We start from the raw sequence: 20648 nt of genomic DNA on the forward strand, positions 1-20648 counted from the left end.
CACGCCGTAGCGGGAGGGGAGGGGCTGGTGCAAACCACGCGGTACTATCATGTAAACACTGCACAGGGTACTGCCAATATAACGCAGCGATGCTGAATTAAGTCAAAATGAGGCCGTTTTTACGTCATGGAAAGACTGCTGACGAAGCAAACACTGTGCCATTTCTATACTTACCACAGAGAAATGGACATAGCGCTTAAATACCATGTAGTGCTGAATTACAATAAAGAAATATATGGGAATTTAGAATAAATTATTCTACAGTAAAGGACAGCGAGGTTTTGCATGTTTTCCTCATAGATTTTCGCACTAATTAAGTCTCCAAATGTGTAAAACAACAACAAGATAGCTCCTACCTCACTATAAAGAAATAAAAACACAACACAACAGGATTTTTAAACAATTATGTATTGACTGATGGCTTACATACGCAGTTTAATTTCCAAGACGCTTGGCATACCTTTGTCCATTCTTTAACGTTTAATAGCCTGACACGTGAGGCATTACAAAGTTACTGAGCCTCCAGGACACTTTTTTATTGGCTCACAGCTGACTTTCAAATGACAAATTTTCTCTCCAACAAACCCACAGTGGCAGAGTTGCAAATATTGTTTTTATATTTTCCAACTCTGAACGCAGTCACTCACATTTTGCTGACCAGCTACTTCATTATTTAGCGACTAATGTCAGTTATAAGGTAAAACCATCTAACGTGTAGAGCTCTTGTATAATCATAATAATAATAAAAAAGCTTAGCTTTTTTTCTGAACTGCGTTACAAAAAGCCCCACACTCCTCTCGGATTGAACTTTACCACAAGACATTTCTCTGTGAGGAAAATGCATGAGGCATTTGATATGGCACAAAATAATCTTGATTCAAATATTAACCTGGAAGTAAAGTTTACGAGGTGATTCCAGGGTTCTGGTTTTTACTGGAGTCGTGATGACATTATGAGAGCCATATTTATCAGTTGCACCATGCATGGACTTCACTAATGCAAAAAGACCGTAAGTGCTGATTCAACGTCCCTGTGCATGAAAAACAACACAAAAAAACGTTTATACCTTGTCATGTGACCAGAATGGATTGCATGCAAAACAATGAGATGAGATTTACAGTACATGAGAAGATAATGGGCAAATATTTCTTTTTCAGTCATGTGTCCATGTTACCATGAGAGACAGTGAAGTTTTCACATAAGAAATGCCACTTCTAGTCATACAGTATATTATGCACAAAACATGTCAATAAGAAAACCAGAGGAAAATCTTCTGTGGCTCCAAGAGAAAACAAAAGATTTATAAAGCAAGTCTACTGATCTATAAAAAAAAATTTAAAAAAAAAACAAACAAAAAAAAACATCAGCCTCTTCCTGGTAATTCCCATCTCGACTGTACTTTGACACATCTGTGTAATGAATTACAAAACTGCAACAACCCTCCAACAAACTGCCAAAACTCCCATATTAATACAACCTCCATGTGATCATTGAATATACAGTAAAACAGAGTCATTCTCTACACCACGTGTTGAACATAATCACTGTCACTGATGAGAACAACTGTTTCAATAAAGCTTTAAAAAGCAAGACTACCCTGAGAGAAGGTCTAAAATGTGGGCAAGCTTGCCAGACCACAACTGGCTTGAATGGGTTTGGTTTATTAAATCTGTACACTCTATTTCAATATAATCAGCACATTTTGTCCCAAGAATGTAAGATATTATTTTTTTTTTCAATAATTGTGTTATATATATTTCTACATAATACAATCCAAGTCCTCTGAACTATGTAGACATGTGCAAGTGTTTACTACCAACTTCAACAATACAGTAAAGGCAAAGACTTGTGGACACTAAGTTAGGATAATGTTGATATTTTTGTTGAAATTTTCTTGAGTCCTCACAATTATCAAAATCTAAGTGCTGTAAGTACTTCATACACGAGGTATTGAATATCTAGTTTACTGTTCTGAGTATAAAATAGAGGCAAAATACATAAAGAACATCTTGCAAGCATGACAAAGAAACGTCTACGGACACAATACACAAGTGGTCAAAGATAATATGAGGGGGTGTTCTTGATTATAGAGTTCTTACGGATTGAATGTTTTCAGTTTGATGAGAGGTCATACTATATGCGTCATGCTTTCAAATACATTGAGCTTCAGCCCCAAAGTAGATCAATGCACAGAACCTTTGTGGTCCAGCTTAACCACTTTTCAGTGCTCGGAAGCTCAGGTGTTTGATCAAGTGTAGTTTATTATGGCCACAGAAAAAGACCAATCTGTAAAATACGTTCCCAGTCAGGTGTTACCTGTGATGAGGATTGTTATACATACATATAATCCGATCATCAATATTCCCCGTAAAGAACAGACTTTCCACCTTTAATCTTTGAGGAATGAACTCACATCTGAGGCATGAGTACTTTCACTCTGTTGATTCAAATAATTATGTCGTGCTTATGAGTAAGAATGGAAAGCATGATCGGAGCATGATGTGCATCAACATAATCTGAGGTAAACCAGGTGTCTTGTGTCTTGGCCCGTTACAGTCTGAGAACCAGTGCCTTAGATGGTCAGAGAGGTAAGTCTGAAAGAAATCATGTAAACTGTGCTCAGGGGAAGTGAATGTTTCACTTACTACCAAAAGCACAAGGGCCCTAAACTGTAAACCTCAAGAATTATAAAAAAAAAAATCAAAATCAAAAACAAACAAAAAAAAACACTTAAAGTATTCCAGTATTAGGTTTAAAATGACCTTTTTTCCCTTTTTTAAAATTTTTTTTTGCCAGGTTTTCAATTTTTTTCTTTTGTATTAGCTCAAGAATAATCACAGGTGACTAACTACAGGAGATAACAGGGTCAGGTGAGTACCATGCTACATCAGGTTTAGAGAAGGCTATTGCAGACAATTCTACATGTACAACCACATTTTATACGTGTGAGATACAAATATTTCAAAACATGTCACCAAGAAACTAAGTACATACAAGATGTTGAATATTTAGAGTCTTTTAAGGACTATCCCTCAGTCAATATTAGGATTTCATGTTACTTGACTTAAACTGTCCAGTCTCACAGACAAAATTTGAAAAATTGCTATTCAAAAAGTAGCAAATTTGGTCAATGTCTCTTTTCAAATAGTTATAGTGCTTTTAATGGCTTAAGACAGGGGTCTTTTTTTAATCTCACCCAGTGGCAATCTACAGGACTTCGGTGTACATTTTATGACACCATAGCTGCAAAAGTCTTCATGTCAAGTCCAGAAGGTAAAACAACAGCTAGTGCTGTCACATATTTCAAAGTAGTATGCATTATCAAAAAAACAAACAAACAAACAGAAAAACAAAAACAAATACACCTTTATAAACTTTTTTTTCCAACTCTTAAGTTCTTGTAGGGGTTCAGCTTTTCTACTGAGCTCTGCATTCCCAGTTTGTGAGTTATCAGTCAGCCTTCTGGAGCCAGGCTCCTTTCAGGTCTGCAGGTATCTTCTACCTGGACCTGCTGTGTACCACAAAGGCTCAACCAGACTAGAAACAGGACTCAAAACTCCCATTCCAGAGTTTCTTCCCGATTGGCTGCTCTCTCTAACCTGTGGATGATGTTATTAAGGTTGGCCATTTTCTCATTGCGTCTCTGAGTGCTTCTGTTGATTTTGGGGCTTTGGAAGGGAGGGAGTGGGTTCGCGTCCAGGCTGTGATTGGTGCTCGCTGATGGAGGGTTGGGCAGCGAGGGGGATATGGGAGCGGAGGACGAAGGAATGGGAGAGACGGACATCATGAGACCGGGTGATGAAGCAGCAGAGGGGGAGTTAAGCGAGACTTCAAGGCTACTACGACACGGCTCTGACGATGCCTTGAAGCTGACCGGATCAACGGGTGACTTTCCAGATTCTTCACCCTCGTGCCTGGACTGGTTGGCTCTCTGGGAACCATCTATGGAGACTGAGCCAGGGTAGAGCCCCTGAACCTGGCTGCTCATTCCCTCTTCTTGCCTCAGGCTCTGACCGGCCAAGTGGGGCTCACGACAGCCACCGATGGAGTCCTTGTGCTCGCTTTTAAACGCTGGGAATGCTACTGCTGTGGGAAAACACTGTACTCTCAACTGTTTCACAGAGCCCTCCCTTACTTCTTCCTCATCATCGTCCCTGTCGGTCGCCTCCTGTTTTACACGAGGCAGTGCGGTGTTGGCGCCAAGAGGAAAGCTGGAGTGGATGTGTCCTGAGGGCTGCAGCAGCCTCCTCTCCTCCCCATCAGAGTGAGGGCTTCGTGTCACTGAGGGGGAGTAGCTGTGGTGCTCAGCATCTGTGTCATTGTCTGGCAGACCCTCCATCAGCACCTCCCGTCGCATCCTAGACCTACACACAAAAACTGCTGTTAGACAGACGTTTTAGCTGGCTTCCAATTTCTTCTTAAAATTTTGGGTTAAAGCTTGAGCTAAATCTACATCACTGATTAAAAAAAAAAAGAAGCCACTAATAATGAGCATTAAAAGCACTGGACTGGCCTGTAGTTGTGGAACCAGTTGATGACAGTGTTGGTTTTGAGGTTGAGCTGCGAGGCCAGCATCTCAATGGTGTTCTGAGAGGGGTAAGGCTCCAGGAGATATGCCTTCCTCAGGGCTTCTTTCTCCTCAGCTCCCAGCACCACCCGAGGCTTCTTCACCTGGCTGAAGGGGCACAAGTCCAGGGAAGCCAAGGCCGGACTCACACACTCGGACCGAGTACTTGGTGAGTCACTGTCAGAGCCGGTGCTGAGCAGCCCGTACCGCCTCTTTAGATAGGCTGAAGGGCAGACAGGGACATCCAGTAAGGTTAGAATTACACCAACAAAATCTGATACATGAAAAATATCACCGTATGCACGGTGGGTTCACACCTTTTTTCTCCATCTTCTTCATGGCCCTTAGCTTGTCTACATTGTGAGGATCATTGAGCCAAACCTGCATGCGGACAAATGGCTCCCTGCCTTTTAGGCTAAGTTTGTGCCATGGTTTGGGCCTGGAGAGCAGGTCGGACACCGAACCTTGAGTCAAACCCAGGATGGTCTCCCCAAAAAGACGCTGACCTGTGGCAAAAAAAACAACATACAGTTTGTAGGACTGTTGATTGTACCCAACAGGAGTGTCAGAAGAACTCAGACCCACCTAGGTTGTTATCCGTTAGCACCTCCTTAACCTTCTTAGTGATGGCGTAGGTGTCTAGCTCCTGAGACATTGCCACCAGCTCCTGGATGCCCACTGGGTTCGAGGGCTGATGCAGGGCCATGAAGCTGGGAGTGGATTTCCCTCCTTCTGGATGGATGGGAAACCCTAAGCCAAGGCTTTCAGGCTGCTGGTTCTCTTTGCTGCTCTCCATGGAGAGACTGACGGGCTCAACCAGCGGACTGGGGTGACTCTCTGATGGGCTAGGAGGTGGGGAAGGTGAGGAGTGGGCTGTCACTGGGCTTTTATCTGGAATTAAAAAAAAAATTAAAAGTTTATAACCAATAAACAACTCTCTTACATGGGTTCACTGTATATTGAAATATCAAATAAGAATAATAATGATAATAAAAGAAACAAATACATGATCCCAAGCTTTAGTGAGACACCATCTCTATAGGAGAGTGTGTTTTAAAAAAAAAGGACCCTCACCCTGAGTGGGACCCTGGTTCGTTGGCTGACTGAGGCTCTGGCCAAGCTGATCCAGTAACCACAACTGCATGCGGATGAAGGGCTCCCTGCCTTTTTGGGTCAGCTTGCTCCAGGGTTTGGGCCGTGACAGCATGTCACTAACACTGCCCTGAGAAAGCCCCAGCACCTATTCCATACAAATAGCATTGTGGTTAAACAAAATACTTGTGGCATAACTGACACCAAAATGTCTAAAGCTGACAGTAATGACTAAAAGTCCAAATTATTATAACGACAGAATGAATTGTGACGCTCATAAACCTTAGTCATGCACATTCAAGAATCCACCACTAGAGGGAGACAGCAGACTACATATGATGATGGTGGTTAATATTGATCATTTAAGTCGGAAACAAAGCTAATTTCACAAAGTATTTCAGTTGTTAGGGTTTATAAAGTTTTTGAAAATACAAAAATCTTTTACTGAAAGGTGAAAGTTCAACACTGACAATAATATCAACATGTAGAATCGGCAGAATTAAACGTTTTTGTTTGATTTCATCCACTTTCGAGTGAAGGAACCGACACCTAAGAGGGATTTTCTGGGCTTTTAAAAAAAAGCCTAATAGACTAGTGAGTTGGATATAAAACAGAATAGCTTAATTCAGGAAAAAGCAACTACAATATACATTTTTTTTATGATTTCTACTATTGATCCAGGATCATCTGTTTTAAGGATAAGGATCCATTTGATTACAAGACATTTTTCTTGACTAAGCTAAGGAACAAATACACCTGAAACTGGAATAATCAATTTTAATAAGTAGTTCTCATTTTTACTTTACAAATTATGTAGTAGTTTAGTTAAATGATATAAAGGTAACTTCAAGAGAGATGAGTTGATTTCCATCAATCTTGATAGACTTCTAAACCCACTAAAAATATCTGAAACACTGGGAAAAAATGTGTTCTAGTAATAATGTGACCAGCCTGCCTCAGGTTCTTTCAGGAAAACAAATGACAACCCATCCAAATGTTGGCCTCGCAGCTAAAAACAGTGGTAATGGTCAAGATTACAAGACAGAGGCCCCTGAGGAGACCACTGCTGTCTCACAAAAGCACCTGAGGAATTAGGTACAATGTTAAGGAGATGGGGTGGCTTTTTCACAGTCTCTTTATATGGGTTTTTACAATTTTCTTCAGGAAAACATATGTAACTGAAGAAGCTTTAGATATGTTCACACTAACAGTCAAACGGGATGTTTTGGATCAGAAATCAATGGGAGCCATGAATGAGTTTAAAGGAGCAGCTTAAATTAAAAAGAAAAAAAGTTTCCTGTTATGTGAAATATTTTGATTATTTTAAAAGGCATCAGGCTGATTTGCTGTTAGTTTTAACTGAGAAAATAACTTAATTGTTTTTAAATAATTAAAGTACATTCATGTTTAAAGATTTTACCTTAATCCAATACTTCAAGCCACGGAGAGCAGGAGCATGGCAAATACTCTGTGGCTAATCGAATTGACAGTCAATAGGGCTGACTCTAATGTTATACATTTATTTATTTATTTTTATGCATCAGACCTACAGAAAGCTCATGATGATGTGAATCAATGTTTTGTATCCAAAAGGGAGCAGGTAGAAGTTTGACACTTATGGAGCCCTGTAAAAACTTGTACACAGACTGTCTGTGTAGGTTCTCATGCTCATATATGTGCATATACTGTTAGGAATAATAATAACAAAAATGATAATTATATCAAGATGACCAGGATGAGAGCTTTGTTGGTGTTAAATAGTTGTGTTAATTTATTTCCTCTGTGAAATTATTTCCAAATATTCACCTCCATAAACCGTAATGCTGTAGCACTTTGCACAAGTTGAACTTGAGGTTTCCTCTCAATTCATGATGTTTTAGTCTTAAACTGGCCACAAACTACACGATTTTTCAAGCGATTTAAAAGCTGTAGACAGTTTCCAGAGTCAAAAAGAAATCTGTATGAAAGAGTAGGTCCTAAAACTCAATCCAGGCTGTTTTAAGGAGGTCTTTCTCACATCTTGAGGTCACAACAAAAATCAAATGTTTAATATAATTGTAAGTCTTTAGTCTTGTTTTATGCAAATTGTGTCGTTCAGTGAAAAATTCTGCTAATTTAACCAATACGTATGCTGTTGTCACCTCCAAATGGGAAGCAGGGGAAACTGTGGCCGAGAGTAAACACGCCAACGATGGAAATAAAACATACGGTTCAATTGGGCCGCACAAAAGGAGGAAAAACTAACTGCATCACGCCAACACGACATGCAAATAGTGACCCTACAAGATCTCGAGTCTTTGCAAAATCTTTAGTCTGTGACTTAAAAGTACGTGCCTTTATTTTTAGATGTGAGAGGTGTTAGTATTTTAAACATCTTTTTCAAGTTTTTTCAGTGTTTTCAGTGTATGGGAGTAATTATTTGGAGTAAATTCTTAATATTGGTTAGTTTGAGGTCAACCTAGTCCTTAATTTTAGATTTGATAAAAAGTAAGTTAGATATTTTACTTAGTAAGCTGTATTTATAATTGGATGTGTGTTTTTTCTGAAGGTCATTCCTCATACCCCCACACAGTAGGTCACATACAGAAGTATCAAGGAGCAGTACAGGGTGTACAATGATTTTTTGTTTATCAAAACTTTAACTTTATATGTTATTGCCATTGATTTCTAATTATGTTAAATTTTAACATAATTGATATGTGGCTTTAATTTCAGATACTTTTTCCTATCTCAGCGCAGTTCAATATCTATCATAATTCATCTAAAATATGTTTGTGTTCTCGTTTGTTTTTTACTTAGAATATAAAGTATTCTGCACTATTTGAAGGTGTCAAAGAGCAGCTGCTGACCTTTTCACCAAAGATCCTCTGGCAGATACCATTCTTCGCTAGTTTCTCCTTCACCTGCCTGGTCAGCTCTATGGTGTCCACCTCCCGATACATGTACATCTCATACTGCTCTGGTGTCAGTGGGGGCACCGTGGGCTTCAGTGCACGGGGGATATATGCTGGGTAGTAGGAAAGACGTCCTGGAGCTGGCCCTGGGGACCCACCGCTCACCGAAGTGTCTGACTCCACCTTCACCTCAACAGGCCTTCCCAGGCTCAGCTCGTCCTCCGCAGCAGAAGCTTCCTCACTGTTGGTTAGGCCCTCGCCGTTCTCCAGACGTGGCCAGGGTCGGGGCAAGGCGGAGGGCCCGGAGGAAGAGGATGACAAGGAGGGAGAGACCGAACTGAAAGGCCGAGAGCTGCCCCCGATGCCAAGTACCATAGATCCACGCTCCTGAGACCAGTGCTGATCGAAGTAGGTGCCTGCTTCACCTATCTCTGATTTGACTTTGCGGATGATGTTCTGCACAAAAGCGGCCGGGGAGAGGACACTGAGAGGTGTCTGGGGGCTACTGATGGAGTTGGCCATGCACACAGTGACGCACCCTCCTTCCTCCTGCTTGATGGAAACCGGTAAAGACATGGCCCTAGTGCGCTCAGGTGGCCCCAGACGTTCTACCTGAACTCCTGAGCTGGCAGTGGAGGCCCTCCCACAAGCCTCCATCTCCATGAGGGCCTGCTGCTGAGCCTCCATCTCCCTCCTGGCCTGTTCAAGGATATTCTTTATGGTCTCATCAGAGCTGCTGTTTCCTCCATTACTGCTTCTGCCAGATGAGCTGCTAAGAGATGACTTGACATCACCTAAACAAGAAAGAGCCACAAACTGACACCGATGCACCTTAGAGCAGAGGTAAAATTTGACTCTAAAAATTGTCAATAAAAAAAAAAAAAAAGAAAAAGAAATCAATCAGCTTTCAACTACGACTTGTGACTCGCAGCTTCATCCTCACCTCCCCTCTGTGACTGGATCTCCTTCTTGGCCTGCTCCAGGATATTCCTAATGGCATCATCTGACCCAGTTTCAGGAGTTCGGATGCGTGGAGTGATGCTCCCTGCCACAGAGGGTAACAGAAAGAGACAGAGAGAGGGAGGGGGAGGAGGGGGGTGAGTGGGATGGTTGATCAGAGAGCAGTTCCAAGGCTTTGCTTTTGACTGTTAGATCAATGGCTGCCTTTGAGCGCGTGCTGTCTGAGGTTGCAGTATACGGGAAGCTCAACTTTCAAAAAGCTGCGAATCTAGGGAGAAAACAAAGTTTAAAAGTAACACTATAAACATGGCAGAGGAAGCTGTAAAGACGTCAAGGATGTGGTCCAAGTAGATAAGAAGGTTTAAACCTACAAAAAGGTCCAGAAGCTAAGCCACCAAGACAACATGGCACAATTATGTCTGCTCTAAAAACCTATGCCTCCACTGTCTCAAAAGCTTTTTAACACTTTTATTTAAGCTTATTTTGGTAGTTTTGGCCACATATGGCAACACATGTTTGAGGATGTCATCTAAACATGTACTTTCAGCGTTTTATGGCAGTGTTTTATGGCAATATTTAGTGGCGCATTGTGGTGTATGCTCCCAAATTCAGCAGTAATGCTCTTATTTACTCACCTCTCTGCCGGACCTGGATGGTCCTCAGGGCCAGGATGTTCTGTTCATCAGAGAGGAACTGCTTCATCTTGATAAAAGGTTCTTTGCCCTTCACAGTGAGCTTCCTCCAGGGTTTGGGTCTTGCCAGGATTTCACTGACTGAGCCCTGGGAGAGGCCTAGCACGTAGTGGCCAAACACTCGTTGGCCAATGTTATGCTTCAGGAGCTGTTCTTTCACCTGAAAGGCGATCTCTGCCGTGTCCAGTTGGTCCTCGTCTCCTGCAGTCGAGCTCCCGCTTTCTGACTGGTCGCTGGGCAGGCCGGCGTCGACGCTGCCCGCCCCCACAGACCCTTGAGAGGCAGACATGAGTGCAACTTTGGCTGCATAGAGGGTGGTGGGGAAAGCCACAAGGCCATCCTTTTTAAAGTGTGGGGATAGGAGCTGCTTGTGAAGAATGTGGTCTGCAGACAGTCGGTCCCCTGAGCATGGTGACACAGAGAAAGGACGGGGGAGATCATGACTAGAAGAGGAGCCGTCCAGGGTAGGGGGACCTGGGCTCGGGGAGGCCCGACTATCCGCCTGAGAGGAGGATGAGTGGGAGCCTGGCTGCCTGCCTGTTTCCCTACCTACATCCTCAGAATGATCATCATCTGATAACAGAAAACACATCAATTAAATTACCTGTTTCCTTGACTTGCAACTCCACAATACATATTGCATGCTCAGTTTATACAGAGATTTAAGTCTGGGGGGAAAATAAATAAATAAATGGACAACAGAATTGACTGAATCTAACCACTAAGTGCCAAGCAATCAGTGAACTATGAGGACTTTTCAGGAGGTGACAAAACTCGCCGCCTCTGAAAAGCCACAACCTTGTGCACTACACTGATTAAAGGAATGAGTAACAGAAACTTCAAACACATATTTTACCATTGCTGTGCAATATTCGGGTCTTATCCACCAAGTACTTGTGAGATCGAAAAAATGCCTCTTTATCCAGCAAAAGAGCATCTGCAGCCTTAGCAGAATCCTATCAAAACACACACAAACACACACAAAATTTGATTTCTGATGAATCAATTACACAGGCTGTCGATATTCTTATAATGTGTGATGAATCAGTGAAGCAGTAGTTTCATAAGCAGCAGAAGATTAACGAACCAAAAGGTCTACTTTGTTAAAATAAGACCAGTTTGCTAAAAACAGCAGCATAAATACCTGGGATGAGTTGCCGTTTGCTGAAGCCAGCTTCATAACCTTTAGGATACTATAAATGGAGACAAACAAGAAAACTAAGTCATATATTTGGACATTTGCTAACATTATGGTTTATTGTTACAAAAACTAAACAAAGTTTCACCTGAGTTCAGTTTTAATCTCCTCGTAGTCCATCTGGGATTGCAATTTAGCCTCTAATCTCTGATATGAAAAACAAAATAAACATGCTTAACTTCATATCAACAGGTGACTCATTACTTTCTGGAGCCATAGAGGACAGAGGAGGCTTTTCTCATGTTCATGTCAGAACCACTCACCTCGATGGCCTCCGTCTTATAGGCCAGCTGGCGCTCCAGCTCTTGGATCTGATTGGCAGAGGTTTCTTGAACTTCCTGTAGTGTGAACTGCAGCCGCTGAACATTTTCAAGAAGGCGGAGGATTTCTCTGTCTTTAGCCAATAAGGTGGCCTCCAGCTGGGAGGGCAACACGTCGCCCTTCTCATTCTTCTCCTGACAGGGAGACAAAAAGTTGGAAAGGAAAGGGGGAGGGAGTGTGACACAGCAAGTGAAAAGACAGTATGAGAAAAATTTATTCAAGAGGCTAATAATTAGGCAACAGACATCACATTTCCATTATAATGAAAAGCAATCCAATATCTCCGTCTGTGGTTTCATAATCTGATGATTTGTACTGAAAAAATGCATGATACGCCAGCCTGTTTCAGCAGAGGCTCAGTGAATGAATGTGAATCTTTTTTTCAGAGCTTTGTCTGAGTTTTGGCCTTGTTTTGATAAACAGAGAGAAACAGAAATTAAAGGGGCTGAATTAGACCAAGCTTTGTTAAGACCTTGAGAGATAACTAAAGAATAAAACATTTTATAATGAGAAAACAAGTACCAACTGCAGTCTAAACTTACTGATGATCCAAACTACATCAAAGTTCCCAGAGCAGTCGATACTTTAGTCAAAAGAGGATTCTTATTTAGGTACAAGCTGCATTAGCACTTTCCAAACTATCTATAAATACTCAAACATACTCGTCGTAGGTAAAAGTCTTGCATTCATTAATGCAGGGAACTGTTCAATTAATGTTCTTATCAGTGGTGCATTAACATGGAAGCTGAATGTTGTAGATCTTAAACATGTAATTGTAAGAAAATCATCTCAATTTAAAACATCCTGGAGCCACAGCTGTCAATAAGTGTAAGGGAGAAAAAAGTAAAACACATTCTCCTGTACTCCATCACGCAGCTCTCCCGGCTGGATACGGTCATTATAAACAGGAGTGATTCACACCCTGCGTCACATTATTCCTACCATGCTCGAGCCCTCTGCTGTATGGCAACTCCCTGCGGTGGCACTGGAGCCACTGGCCAACTGCTCCTTTAGCCTTTCCACTTCCCTCTGAGCCATTTCGGCTCTCTGCACACAGAAATGACATCACAGCGTTACAGTTTTCATACACCAGCCACATCAATTGGCTAATGAGATGATCAAGGTGAGAGCACATACATAAATCAAAGGAGGCGCCCTTGTTCGGAAATCTAGTGCCGAGAGAAAACCTAAGCAGGAGCCTGAGCAGACGAGTGCAGCCACTGGTTTATTCTGCTGAGGGGGCTGTTTAGTCAACCCAATTTACTCCCCAAACTGTTTACCTGCTCTGTCACACCCGGCCTGCTAATGAATGATTCATTTTGAGAACATTTATCTGGTGGCTGCTGGCAGAGAGCAGCAGAATTAGAGAAAGAGTGTGAGAAAGAAAAGCAGAGGAGGGAAAAAAGAAGCAGAAGAACTATCACAAGGACAGGAAGCAATCAAGGTACTGAGATAACTAAGAGCCATAGAGTTCAGCACACCGGCATCAATCGTGCTCTGTAGTCTCCTGTTCTCTGCTGAGTGGAGCCGTACAGCCGTAGTGCGCCCACCAACAGGGGCTCCAGTTTACACTCACTAATCACACGCTCAAGGGAGGTGGGGAGGTAGAACGGAGAGGAGGAGGAGGGTGGACGGAGACGGAGGGTGTCTAATTAGAGCCAAAGCTTGATTACAGAAGTGATTACCTTAACGAAGGAGCTTCTGAATCAGAAATTCACAGCGAGAATGTACTCACCTGGTTTGCTTTCTCAAGATTTGCCATGATGGCATTGACTTCCGCTGCCCTGCAACACACACGCATAAAGAACACAGATTAATGACAAGATGTTGTCATTTTTCAACAAATAACAAGCACAAAAAAACGTTACTCAATTTTTAAATGATTACAAAAAAACTACATAAATGGCAAAACTACAACATAGTGTTGCTAGCTTATTTAGCACCCAGCTAACCTGGCTCTAAATCACCACTTTACACAGGATACAGAGAAGCTCTTATAACATTTACATTATTGCATTGATAATGCAGAAAATACAAACATTTTGTCACATAGTTCAATTTATACGCAAGTTTAAGAAAATTGGAAGATTGCAGATGGTAGGATTTGATCCAAGAGAGCCTCTCACATGTCAAATTCAAATATCAGCAAAATGTACTTAAAGCTGCCGTCGGCAGGTTTTCAAAATTGCGAGTCTAAAGTCGGAAAATTCGAAGTGATACAACTTTCAGGTCCCTCCCCCAACCTCTACCAAGCTCCAAACCGCCCCCCAAACCCCTCCCCCTCTGTGGACGAGGTTGTGCACGTGAGTTCACACCAGTGTGCGCGCACACAAGCTGGGGGCAGACTCACACTCAGCATGGAATACATGGAAGACATGGTTGGTGACCCCCCTAACGTGATTGGTTAAAAACAGCCGGGAGCGCTCGATTTTTGCAGGCACGATTACAGGCTTTAGAGGGAGCTACAGAATTCGGGATTATTCCTAAACAGCCTATTTAATACTACTACTTCCAGAATCCCATGAAAGTTCAAGCTAATATGACTAAAAAAAAGTTGCCGACGGCAGCTTTAAAACTGGAGCTTCAGTACCAAAAACAGCTAACTGCAGCTAAGAGTTAAAAAAAAGGGGAAAAAAAGGCAAAAGATCATTCCAATAGTCATAAAAACTATAAATTTATTTATTTTAGGAGTTAATGTCTATTTTCAATTACAAGATCTTCAAATTCCAACAGGATTCGGCTCCACGGCCTTGAAGATATCCGCTTGAAATATCCACCAAGAGTAATTTTGGTCAGATCATTAAAAACCAATGAAGTCTAGGCACAATACAGATGAAATAACCTGTATGTCCACAGCCCTTCAAAACCAGGCGTTTTGTCACCTCAGAACGCTGGCGACTCAACTCCAACTTGCGTCCATCCTTGCATCAAACAATCAAAGTTTTCTAAACTTAAACAAAATTTCAGTAGGATTATTCATGAGGTCTGTTTGAAGTTCAACAGTTTTATTTTGCCCACATGGGACCTTATTTTCAAAAGGTAGGAAAGGATGGATTAAAGAGGATGCTATGATTGACTCAAATATGCACATGGGTTTCTCAAGCTACGGGAACCAGAAGTCCTTTTTTCCAAAAAGAAATAAAAAGTGCTCAAAGAGCATATTAGACTTTTAGAACCCACATTAAACCAACTACACTCTGTCAAACTTTCATGTTCTGTCACAACAAGCTGTGTAACTCCCTAAAATATCATTTATCTAAGACAGTTAGTGTGTTATATCTCAAGAAAGAAGAGCAATCTTCTCCACTCAATCTAAATAAAGATCAGTTTATGATGTTGATGATAATCAGTGCTGTGCGGTGCAGCTTTGGCTTCAGAGGGTCTTGGCCATGCTCTGGTCCCATTATTGGTGCCCTGCTGAGAGCAAACACTAACAGGTGTCAGCTTCACCTTAAATGAACTTGTGCAGTACGGAAAATGTTTTGTATTGATTACCTGCTCAGCTATTCAAGCCGAAGCAGACAAATTGTCTCTCTTATCAATGCTGAGGAAACAGTCAGTGAGTAGTAGACGCAGGCTCCGAGTTCAGACGCTCAGGATCAGGAGAAGATAGCTGCGGCTGGCACTCTGGGGTCAGTGTTAATGCTGTCGGCCTGTAGGAATGCGGTCAGGCCAGCACACACCACAGAACGGAGATGGACTTTAACGCCGCTGCTCCACGCAAAGGGTGAAGCCAAACTGAAAATGTGTCCAATCCAACAAAATGGATGGCAGTGGCTCTAGAAACATCAGTTCAATTGCACCATGGATTAAGCCTGGGAGAAAATCCATTAGCAGTGGCTGACTGTGCTCTGGAGCACAACCCAAACAAAAGAGTGTTTACTTTGAATGTCTATCGACATCCTTCATACAAGCTCTGATTCATTTCAGGCGTGCGGTGGATACATTGCGCTCAAAGACCAAGACAAGGTAGAGTGTTTTCTGAAGCAATCTTTAAATGGAGCAATTCTTCTTGAGGGCTGTCAAGGCCCAGCTGCCAGTGAAGGCAAACACAGACCTTTCTCATCGACCTGCATTAGTGGCTGAGTCACTCTCACTCTCTACCTTTACAATGGCATTCCTCAGCTCTGCACTGGACAGGACTTTATGCAGGCTAAATAAGAGCAAAATACCAAAACTGGCACCAGCTAGGAAGGCTGCATAGATGTTAGTGTGTAACTACTATGACTGCAGGAGGGAGGGGGAAAACAAAGGTAAGATAAACAGAAAAAGAACAATATGAGGCAGACTCTTACTTGTTTGCCATCTCTTGGTTGTATTTACACCGCAGGTCCAGCAGCTCTGTCTGTGCAGTATTCAAAGCTGGTGAGAGGCAAACCAGAGGAAGTGAGATATTAACTTAAAAAACACAAGAACTCTGACCTTAAAGCTGCATAGCGAAATATCGTTCTCATGTTCAAAAGCCAGCTTGTTTGTCATTTAAACAAAATTAACAGAGAAAAGCCTGCCCTTCAACAAAAAACTGATGCAGTTATCGAGTCAAATTTAGATTTCCTGGCTAAAAAAAAAGCAACACTTTTAGCTTTCATTTATGTAAACAGAGCACCAGTGGGGCAGGAGTGTTTCAGCGGTGGGCACCATGCTGCAATTATAAAGATAGTGGCTGTTTAATAGGTCGAAATTAAATTTAGCAGCTACAGTGCACGCCTGTGTTTAAACCACTTACATGAATGCAGAACTTTGATCTTCTCCTCGGCCTCTGATAGTCTGTCAGCCAAACCAACATCAGCGCCCTCCTCCTCCTCCCTACAAGAACAAACTGTCAGTTCCTTCACTACAGCACATTTAAAGCTACAACAAAGGCCCAGAGACTGAAAACAATATGTAAGTGTCAACCTCCTCCCACCAAGTGGGAACATGGTGGAAAAATGGAGACAAAAGAAGCTCATTGGAGACACATTTAGAGTAATTAATGTGGGTTATGACTGGAAAAAAGAAATAAGGATGATTCAAAACTATTCAAACTACTTTTTTTTTGTTATAATGAAATGCAGAGTAAAGACTGTTTATACATGTATTTACTGACCATCTTGGATGTTAAAAGGCATGTTCGTTAGTCTCTGGTTCTCACCCTCGGTCCCCAGCTCGGCCCTGGTGGTTCTGCTGTGGGGAGCTGGGGGCCCCTGGAGCCGGTGTGCTGTTGGGGGTCATCAGGGAATGTGGAGAGTTGGACTCTGAAGCCGCTTCTGTCAAGTCTGCGCCTGATTCCGCCAGACCGTCCTCTGTGGGTTTTGAGGGAGTAAATGAAGCTTGGATTTTTAACAGGAAACAGCCATTGTGAGTTGACAATTTTTTATGCTTCTGGTTTAACTCGAGACCTGGTTGATCACGGATTTGGGCCTGACCTGTCTTTTCAAGGCACTCCAGGTGCTTCTTCCAGTGCCCACTGATCTCTCGCACCAGGGCCTCACTGTGAGGGGCCGAGGTCTGAAGCTGCTGCAGTCTTTCCTCCAAGGAATGCGAGGCCTCCAGAACAGGAGCTGGATCTGTGAAAACAGACACAAACAAATCTGTGCTACACTCACAAGACACGCATGCCCTCTTACTTTTCAAAAAAAGCAAAATAGCTACTTTACTATGTGCGCAGCCTGTAAAGCACATTACAGAGTTTTCTGCATCACAGTTTCAGCTCAGGCAAACTATTCCACTGAGACTTGTTTCCAAAGAGTGACTCTTAAGACTTTCCTCACTCATTCGCCTTTGAAAATTTCACAGGCTGGACCTAATGACACCAGCGCTGCTGAGACCCTTCACGTGTACAAAAATCTAATCTAATGAGTCTTCTTCCACGCTGATTAATGGCAAAGAGGACAGAAAGATTACAATAAATATGTGACAGAGACTTAAGTGCCAAGTATACACCTAGGCAAAGAGTAGAAAAAAGTCTGCTCCTGAAAAGGGATTAAAAAAAAAGAAAAAAGCTGGATTCTTTAGCACAACAGAGGAGCTGTTTTGCAATGCATGCGTGGCAGCGTCGGGCCCATGGGGCCAACTAGGAGGCTGTTTCTCAGCTAACAAGTCTCCTCTGTATCATTTGATCATTTAAATTATTATGCCAGGAATTCTCAGGAGGCAGCTCGGCACTCCACATCACAGGGCTGTTTTTAATCTTCCCCTTCGCTTTCTTCCCCTCCCGAAAAGTTCAACAGCTCTGAGAGAGAGAGCTGCTCCTGTTGTGTACCTGCCTGCCGAACACCAAAGGAGGTGACTTCTAGTGCCAAAGCACAGAGAAGGAAGCTCAGGGGAGCTCCTTGACAAGGAGGGAGGCAAGATGTGGAGCCACACGTGCACACACACACGCACACACACACACCGCAGCCCTTTAAAACTCTAAAAGAGGAGGAAAATCGCTGCTTTGCTGCACAAACTTTTCTCCCACAGCTTTCATCCACTCATCTTACGCTTCTGTGCGGAACCCAATTGGATCCCTTCTTCAGTATGGGCACCGACTGAAGTGACTTTTCATAAGAAGTTGGAGCCACAGACGTTTAAACTTTCACAGATGCCACTGAGGGAACGCAAACTCTGAGCTGCCAGGCCACGAAAACAAATGCTTGTCGGGGAGCCAAAACTTTTGCAATGAGCAATTTGTTGAAATCCTGGTGATACATTGCAGCGCGCCATATCTGCATTTTCATCAGACAAACATTTTGGGTCATTTAATTGATTGAACTATTTTTCCCAGGACCGTTTACAGTCAAGCGTTGTCTGCATTCATTGTTACACCAACTGTGGAGCTATTGCATCAGTCACAAGGGACATCACTACTAAGAACAAGGCTCTTCTAAGACAAACAGGATGACTTAAAGCACTGCTATTCCATCGACCCTCTGTCACAGAAATCACTTTATCAGCCTCTTTTCCCATATATCCTTTCAACTTTTAATGATCAAAGGACAGAGATTATGGTAAGGGATCTCTCACACATGGACAAGGCAGGATTATCAATCCATGGCAGGGGAGTAAAGTCAAATTTAAAGTGAAGGGATATAAGATTAAGTCTGTATACAAAATTAACCCCCATCAAAGTGGAGCAGCAGGGATATTCTCCACGGGCTCAGGATCTACAGTTACTGAAGGAGAGTCCAGGAAGACTGCTATAACTTTAGAAATAGAGGTACTAATTGATGTAGCTAATAAGAAGCACTGGAGCCTATCCTTAAAGCAGATCTGACAATAAATCCACCAAATAAAACCTGGAAAAGAAATCCAACATTAAAGCTCACATTCACATTGAGCAGAAAATATTACGTAACTAATGAAGTATTATGTACAACGAGTCACATCGGTCTCTGTGCAAATTTTTTAATTCATCCCTTATCTTAATTAGAGATGAGTGGATGTCTGCTCTGAGGTCATGGTAAGTGATTGGGAACAGCAGCTCATTCAAGCTAATAAATCACAAGACATTTAATACATCATTCTCTCTGGTGAATGGTGGGTCCAGGTCTGCAGGACTCACTGCCAATCTTCTGAATACAGCTTTGTGAAAAGAAAACACAACCTCTTAATTCAAAGGTTTTATGATTCAGAACAAATAAAAAAAGTCCTGGCCATGTCTTGGAATTAGATAAACACAAACTCAGATGGACAACAGTTCAAACGTTACACCTTGTCATTGTTTATTTACCAGAAACCAAGAAAGATCAGAAAGATGTCTCAAAAGACTAAGTCCGTTCTTACGGCTTCCACAGGAATTAGGGTAAGTAGCAGCCAGGTGCTGTTGATGAAATATACTTGAATAATTCGATCATCAGTTAGTGTCATCATAACATACCATAACATCATGAACATCTGCAATGATCTTAGAGAAGCAATTGTTTCTGCCCATCAATCTGGGAAGGGTTATAAGCCATTTACAAACTATTTGGAGTCCATCATTCTACAGAGAGAAAGATTATCCACAAGTGGAAAACATTCAAGACAGCTGTCAATCCTCCCAGGAGTGGACGTCCCAGCAAGTTCACCCCAAGGTCAAAAACCCAAGAGCTACATCTTAGACTCTACAGGCCTCAGTTAGCATGTTAAAAGTTAAAGTTCAGAAAGAAGAAAGCCTCTTCTCTCTAAAAAGAACATGGCAGCACAGCTTAGGTTTGTAAAGTTACATCTGAACAAACCACAAGACTTCTGGAACAATCTCCTTTGGACAGACCAGACCAAAGTGGAGATGTTTGGTCATAATGCACAGCAGCACGTTTGGAGAAAACCAAACACAGCATATCAGCACAAACACCTCATACCAACTGTCAAGTACGGTGGTGTAGGGATGATGATTTGAGCTTGTTCTGCAGCCACAGGACCTGGGCACCTTGCAGTCACTGAGTCCACCATGAACTCCTCTGTATACCAAAGTATTCTTGAGTCAAATGTGAGGCCATCTGTCCGACAGCTGAAGCTTGGCTGAAACAAACTCTAAAACAATGTGAAAGTCTTATAACTTTATACAAAAAATAATTACAAATTATTGCTGCTAAAAGTGGTTCTTATAAGCTGTTGGCTCATGTGTACTTACTTTTTCACGCTGTACATCTTGGCTTAGTTTTACAAAATTAATAATGACACTGTGTAACAATTTATATGTTGTTGTTCACTTGAAGTTAAATTTTCCCAATTATACCTTAGACCTGCTAAGGAATTGAAAGAGTGTGTACTTTCCTTTTTATACGATTGTAGTTGCAACTGGGTGTCTGATTACTGTATGTTTGACTTCTCATTTTTCTTGCCCTGCCTGACCTCTTTTCAGAAATGGGATCTCGGAAACCAAACACAAAAAGACAACTTAAACATCCATCTACGCGAAGCAGAAAAATAGGATGGATGTTTTAATTTTTATTCTTTTTAAAATGGAGATCTGAACTTTTTAC

General features: G+C 42.0%; 1 protein-coding gene across 4 annotated transcripts in view; it reads right to left on the reverse strand.

The window, feature by feature from the left end:
- Nucleotides 1-423: 423 nt before the first annotated feature.
- The window catches only part of cux2b (cut-like homeobox 2b), a 92000-nt gene continuing 71775 nt past the window's right edge, over nucleotides 424-20648 (reverse strand). For 3 of the 4 annotated variants that reach the window (XM_075468225.1, XM_075468227.1, XM_075468226.1), the window contains exons 5-22: nucleotides 17130-17270; nucleotides 16856-17006; nucleotides 16451-16530; nucleotides 16020-16086; nucleotides 13460-13508; nucleotides 12667-12771; nucleotides 11667-11858; nucleotides 11492-11550; nucleotides 11350-11398; nucleotides 11062-11161; nucleotides 10149-10778; nucleotides 9497-9598; nucleotides 8509-9347; nucleotides 5642-5807; nucleotides 5153-5458; nucleotides 4885-5073; nucleotides 4514-4790; nucleotides 424-4364 (exon numbers count right to left, since the gene is read on the reverse strand). In XM_075468225.1, the coding sequence (XP_075324340.1) occupies nucleotides 3551-4364; nucleotides 4514-4790; nucleotides 4885-5073; nucleotides 5153-5458; nucleotides 5642-5807; nucleotides 8509-9347; nucleotides 9497-9598; nucleotides 10149-10778; nucleotides 11062-11161; nucleotides 11350-11398; nucleotides 11492-11550; nucleotides 11667-11858; nucleotides 12667-12771; nucleotides 13460-13508; nucleotides 16020-16086; nucleotides 16451-16530; nucleotides 16856-17006; nucleotides 17130-17270 (4316 nt within the window). In that variant the 3' untranslated portion in view covers nucleotides 424-3550. The remainder of the gene's footprint in view (nucleotides 4365-4513; nucleotides 4791-4884; nucleotides 5074-5152; nucleotides 5459-5641; nucleotides 5808-8508; nucleotides 9348-9496; nucleotides 9599-10148; nucleotides 10779-11061; nucleotides 11162-11349; nucleotides 11399-11491; nucleotides 11551-11666; nucleotides 11859-12666; nucleotides 12772-13459; nucleotides 13509-16019; nucleotides 16087-16450; nucleotides 16531-16855; nucleotides 17007-17129; nucleotides 17271-20648) is intronic. The other variant, XM_075468228.1, reaches the window with a different exon arrangement.

Source organism: Odontesthes bonariensis, chromosome 6, assembly GCF_027942865.1.
Source record: "Odontesthes bonariensis isolate fOdoBon6 chromosome 6, fOdoBon6.hap1, whole genome shotgun sequence".
Classification (NCBI taxonomy): domain Eukaryota; kingdom Metazoa; phylum Chordata; class Actinopteri; order Atheriniformes; family Atherinopsidae; genus Odontesthes; species Odontesthes bonariensis.